The following is a 6,431-nucleotide window of genomic DNA, read 5'->3' on the forward strand; positions in this document are numbered from 1 at the left end:
CTGTAGTCCCAGCTACTTGGGAGGCTGAGGCAGGAGGATTGCTTGAGCCCAGGAGTTTGAGGTTGCTGTGAGCTAGGCTGACGCCATGGCACTCTAACCCGGGCAACAGAGCAAGACTCTGTCTCAAAAAACAAAAAAGGAATGGAGGCAACTTGGAGACTCTTGGTTTTGAGGAATAACAGATAACAGTATTGAAACTAAGGTTTACAAGTGTGGGTTCAGCAACAGTAAAATATCTTTTGCACATTTTACAAATTCTTTTTATACCCTTAATTATGTAGCTATTGATTGATGAACCAACTAATCTTTGTTATGTCCTTACTCACAGAAAATGGAATTAACATCTTGGCTCATCTGAAAAAGCCTTTGTTCCCAGACAGAGATTAACAAATAAAAACTAGCAGTAACTGCTATTCTATATTCATCACAAGCAGATCACAAGCTACAGCCTCTGAGCTTTATAATTTTCACTGCTCAGTAAAAATATTACCTTTATGTTCCACATAAGGCTCCATATCCAAAATTTCTGAGAAGCCAATGTAGGTATTCAGCTTTTTCTTATGTCCAGTTTGCCTAACCAAGAGGAAAGCTGATTATATTTATATTTAAAACAATCATAAAACAATGTATAAGCTCTATCAGCTATTTTAATAAATTCAATAGTAGGTAGGTTTCATTTAGCAATCTTGCTCAAAAACGTGTACAATTAGAAGTAAACATAATACTGTTTTATAATTGGGCAAATAATCAATAGGTTAAAAAGTATGAATTCAAAGTGCTGATTCCAAATATAACATATTTCTAGAAGTTTTAAATTAATCACAAAAGAAAAACATAGATGCTCCTGCTTTACAGAAGAAATGCACATGTGCAAACACTGCCTTGATTTTATTGTAGTTATAAAATGAAAGTTACATTCCCATAGAAGTGGGGGGGTACTGTAATGAGTAAAACATTTACTTAAAATATACAATAATAAAGAATGTCAAGGTAATTCAGTTTTTTTATAGTTTTTAATAATTTATTAGAATAAAAAGTAAGGCTTACCTACTTTTCTAGTTCTCAATTACATATGCCTGGCTTAAGAATTTTATAATAAAATCATGAAATGCTGACATTTCAAAATGATAGGCTCCATCTATAACTTTTACCCTTAAATCTACAATTTCAAATTTTAATCATTTTATTATCTTATCTATGGTAAAATCTGTACATTATTAGCCCACAATGAACAATGCATACTACTACTTGTACACATTTACCTGTCAAAGACAAAACGCATTAGCTGTAAGTTCAGAGTGCAAGGAAGGCTAAGAAGTCGAATCTTCCTTGTTGCATTCTGTTTGCTTTGACAATTTTCACAAAAGTATCGATTATCTCCTTCTAATTTTTCTTCCTGATCAGGAATAAGACATATTAATTTTAAAAAGATGAAAAAATTTAAGACAAGTGAAAAAACCTCTGATAACTATAATTTCATTTTAGTTAATACCTCCCATTCAAGCTGTTTAAAAACAAACTACTATAAATAATGGACACATGAGATTAATAGGCACTGCTCAGCAGTTACATTATCAATTTGTATATAATGATGCTTAAAACTGATGTGCCTATTTCCAAAATGTATGATTTTTAAAATACTTGTTTTAGTTTCTTTGTCCTCGTAATGTTATTTCTGAGAATTCTAAAGAAGTAGGTTTTAAAAAGAAATGTCATATGTACTTTGATGCAAAATTAATTTTTAAAAAGTGGGTAGAAACTACATATGGGCACCAGAATACAAAATTATATATGTATTTGGTTAAAATTACTGAACCAAATTCATGAGACAAAGCTAAAAAGAGAAGTGCAGAAAAATCAAACGTTTTAGCTGATAGTGGTTTCTTTTAAAATTTGCCTTTATAATTCTGTAACGGCTTTTTGTAACAGATTATTGTAAGTAATATAACCCTGGTACCATCGTTTCTTCACTTGGCCTCCAGGATACCATGCTCACCTATTTTCCTCCTAACTCACAGGCCATTCTTCCACAGACTCCTTTGCCAGCTGCTCTTATCTCCCCGGTCCCTTAACATCTGAACGTCCCAGGGCTCAGTCCTTGTCTCTCTCCCACTCCCTTCCTGATTTTATCCAGCCCTGACTTTTCCCCTTAAACTACAGCTCTCAAATGTAACATGCCCAAAGCCAAACTCCTAACTTCTCTCCCAACCCTGCTCCTTCCCCACAGTCCTCCCCATCTCAGTACTGGCAACTCCATCCTTTCAGTTGATCAGGCCAAAAACCTTAGTAATCCTTGACTCTCCTCTTTCTCTCTATATCCAGTCTGTAAATTTTATCAGTTCTACTTTGGAAATACATCTAAAAGCCAAACACTACTTATCACCACTTCAGCTAACCCTTGGTCCAAGCCACCATGTACTCTTGTCTGCCCTCGTTCAACCTTCAAACTATTTTCAAGATCCTGTTAAAACAGACCGTATCACTCCTATGCTCACAACCCTGAGCATCTCATCTCAATCTCACTCAGAGTCAAAGTCTAACTTCTGACTAAGGTCTACTAGGCCTTGTCCAATATGGCCCTTGGTTACCTCTACAACTTCATCTTCTATCATTTTCCCTTTGCTTTTCACTTTGACCGCATTGACCTCCTTGCTGTTCCTCAAACCACCAGGCACATGCTCGCCTCAGCCTCTGCTATTTCATCTGCCCAGAACACTCCTCTCCCTGATTGCTGCATGGCTCGCTGCTTCGCCTTCAATTATTTTATTTCAAATTGCAACCAGCCTCACCCTCTTCCCTATCAAGTTGCCCAGCCCCACTCCCTGCTTTACTTTTCTCCATAGCACTTATTATGGTTGACACTACATATTTTACTTATATTTACTTCACTGTCCCTCCCTGGTACCCACACCACAAGCTCTATAAAGGCTAATTTTGTGTGCTTCGCTCACTGCTGTTATCCCCAACAGCTGAAACACTGCCTGACATCCAGTAAACACTCAATATTTAGCTGAATGAATTCAATAAATGACTGCTTCAGCCATGCTAATGGTGCTGGGGGAACAGGAAAAATATTTTAAGACAGGAAGCTGTATAAACTCATCTATTACGCTATGTATCTGTTCAAGCTTGATAACAAAATGTTTCCTCTTAGCAGTTTTCCAAAGAACAAAAAAGAACCACTTCCATATCTCCACATATATCTCAATATACAGATAGTAGAAATATGGAGTGGAGGGGCTGAAGAATGACCATACCGATGCAAAAAAATTTGTACTTAACACATTCTAGTTTTCATTATGTGAAAAGGCAAATTACATTTATGTTAACAGAGCTTAATTTCCTTCAATACTCCACTACCCACTATAAGTTTTCACACATACATAACTTGAAATAACCGAAAATTATTTTAAGACACCAGCCTGCTTCTGTACTTTTATAAAGTTTCTTCTAGATTGCTACGCAGACTTCTTATGTAGAAAAAGCTGACATAATGGCTCTATCCATTAAATCAAAATACCACTCAGATTAGCATTTAACTGTTAATGAGCAGAAACAATAAATACACCAAAATTTGAATACCTTCAAAAATTCCGAGATACAATCTGTTAACTGTTTGTGGCCTTGGATATTTAACTCCAGTTCATAAAACTTTGATAAAAGCTTAGATTCTCTGCCACACTGATTGCAACTATAATAAAATAGAGTGATAAAGATCAGAGTGAGAAAAGCAATGAAGTTCTATTATATTATATCCTAGATAGAAAGAAGCACTTATAACCTTAATTCTCTTTCACAGAAATTATCTATCGTATGTATATTAAATATTAAAAACAGAAAGTGACTGGTGAGGTCATATATTTTAAAAAACTATTCTGCATTTACTGTTAGTATTCTAGCCAGCTCCAATCTTATTCTTTCAGCTCAACCACACAGCCATAAAGTATGAGCAGATGGTAAGAGCTCAACCAGACATAGTTCCTAACACCTGGATGGGTTCAACTGCAATTATCAAGTCAGCTGTTTACATGTTCCCATGGAAGTGTATTACTATAAATATTTCAGGTCCCATGATAACCCACTAAAGCTGTAACTTGGAACTGAACTGAAAATTCGATAACATAAGAGCAACTGTCTTAGAATAAAATGTACCATGAAAAAGTTGAAATAGACTTACACAGTTACATAAGCATATTCCCCACAGAACTGCTGTTGGACAATGTTTCGCACATCTGGATTCTTTTGTTTAGACAAAGTATCCTCCAACAGAGACATAAAGAGTTTTGAAAATTCTTGAGCATCCTACAAGTTTAGATTAATAAAAAGAAAAATCAAATCTTGCTTTTCAACTTCTAATACTAATAGTAATAAATTAAATATTCCAGAAACTACCTGTACTTCCAACTTATCATTTTCAAACAAGGACTAAAGCTATGTTGAATCATTCGGTGTCCACATGTGAATTTTCAGAAATGCAATCAAGTATAATGTATAACATATCGGGCAGTAAATAAAGGCTATAATGCGAAATTTTTAAACATTTAATTTTTAAAAAGCATTCTACGTCATCTCCTTTTATAAATAGTCTATGGAATACTTGGGTACCTTTGAATATTTAACAACAAAAAAAGTTCGTACCTGCTGTTGCCCAGTGTCCAAGCCCAAAGCTTTAACAAATCCCGATGGATCAATGTATCGTCTATTACTGTTCTGCAACAAGGCAAACAAGTACTGTAGATGCTCACAAATTGTTTGAGGCTCATAGTCTATCAAAAGAAAAATATAAGTTTGCTTTTATAAAGTTGCTGCTTTTTAAAAATCAGTGGTGCTTCCTCCTCACATGAGAACATAATTAAACATCCTTACATCCAAACTATATTGTTTTATTATCATTTTGAAACTTAAAAAAAAACAAAATTAGTAACCATATCTTTGGAAAGTAATGAGGCAGCCAGGGCTGTCTATATACATTCCCTAAAGGCAAGAGGCTATACACACATTACAGCAACAACAGCAATTATGACCAGTTTCCACTTATGATTTTAGAAGTCCAGTTAATGTGGACTTGCCACAAATGGAACAAGTGACAGAAATCTCAAGCAAGTCACACTTGAGTGAAGAATACAAAATCCTGCAATTTTAGAGTTACAGGTTTTAAGGAGTTGGAGGAGATGCAAATAGAAGTATGGGTCTCAAGAGCCCTGAAAGTCCCAAGTCTTATCCTGTATACTAGTTATTAATTGCTTACTTCTCAGCTCCAAATTCAACCTTCTTTGCCTGCTCTGTGATGACAGGGATGAGCTCTGCAAATATTTCTCCTTTGCCAGCTACCAAGAGGTTAAGTTTTACTGGCAGAGGGCACTGGAGGGTTAAGCCGTGCCTCTCTCACCAGGCTCCTGCGGGTCTGCTTCTTCAGGGCTCCAGGTTCCTGCAGCTAACGGTGGCAGCAGCCTCCCCCAGCACCTCCTCTTGAATGACCACCCTGTGGGTGGCCTCCTGGACACCCTCTCAGGTGACTCTGTAGGAGGTTTCAGGTTCCAGCAGGGATCCCCAGTGAGGCACCTCAATACCTTTTTGGCCACCCAGCGTGTCCCAGCAGTGCTCTGTCCAAAGAGGTCTGGATCTCAGCGCTGGGACATGAGGGTGGGGGACTCTTCCTTGGGCATTCTCTTTCAGCTCTAGGGATAAAGGATGCTCCCATATCTGCTGTTCCTGTATTCTTTAAAATCTTCTTTAACTCTTGTTAACCAATTCCCCATTACTCTAATTCCCTGTTAATAACTTTCTATATGAAACTTCCCCTGTTCGAATTACTGTGTAGCTTGTGTCTCCTAATTAGACTCTGAATATTTATCTTCTTACTACCAATTGTGACTTTCAGCAAGTTAATGCGTCATCTGTAAAAGAAAGATAAAATCTTACTTCTTAGGGTACGAGGGCTTTGCAGGCTATTAAAAGCTGTTCAAGTAAGTCTGTATTTACTTCAACTCTCTCATTTTACAGTTTGGAATACTCTATAGTAAGATCTTAAATAACTTAAACCCTGCTGGTTTTCCTATTTGAAAAATATGGGAATGGTTGAGCTATGAATACAACTCAAACTCCATAATTTCTAACATAAACTCTTTCCACTATGCTACACTGTGCCTATTAAACATACTAGCATTGGAAGTGTGCATCTTGTTGGAGAATACAATAAAAGGCTTTGGTAAAATATAACAATTTATGTGTTAAAAAAATTTTTTTTATTTGCTTGAAGATACACATTAAAGCCATAACACCCACCCAAAAGAGCACAAAACATTCTACGATAAAGACATCTGCACCCGAATGTTTACGGCAGCACAATTCACTATTGCAAGAATGTGGAAACAACCCAAGTGCCCGTCAATCCATGAGTGGATTATTAAAATTTGGTATATGTTTACAAT

At 36.3% G+C, this 6,431-nt stretch overlaps 1 protein-coding gene across 3 annotated transcripts in view; it reads right to left on the reverse strand.

Annotated features, from left to right (window-relative positions):
- The window catches only part of USP48 (ubiquitin specific peptidase 48), a 76,416-nt gene that overhangs the window by 67,508 nt on the left and 2,477 nt on the right, over positions 1-6,431 (reverse strand). For all 3 annotated transcript variants that reach the window (XM_012650944.1, XM_012650943.1, XM_012650942.1), the window contains exons 2-6: positions 4,639-4,766; positions 4,178-4,302; positions 3,583-3,691; positions 1,263-1,396; positions 491-573 (exon numbers count right to left, since the gene is read on the reverse strand). In XM_012650944.1, the coding sequence (XP_012506398.1) occupies positions 491-573; positions 1,263-1,396; positions 3,583-3,691; positions 4,178-4,302; positions 4,639-4,766 (579 nt within the window). The remainder of the gene's footprint in view (positions 1-490; positions 574-1,262; positions 1,397-3,582; positions 3,692-4,177; positions 4,303-4,638; positions 4,767-6,431) is intronic.

This window comes from Propithecus coquereli, unplaced genomic scaffold, assembly GCF_000956105.1.
Source record: "Propithecus coquereli isolate 6110/MARCELLA unplaced genomic scaffold, Pcoq_1.0 Scaffold341, whole genome shotgun sequence".
Lineage (NCBI taxonomy): Eukaryota > Metazoa > Chordata > Mammalia > Primates > Indriidae > Propithecus > Propithecus coquereli.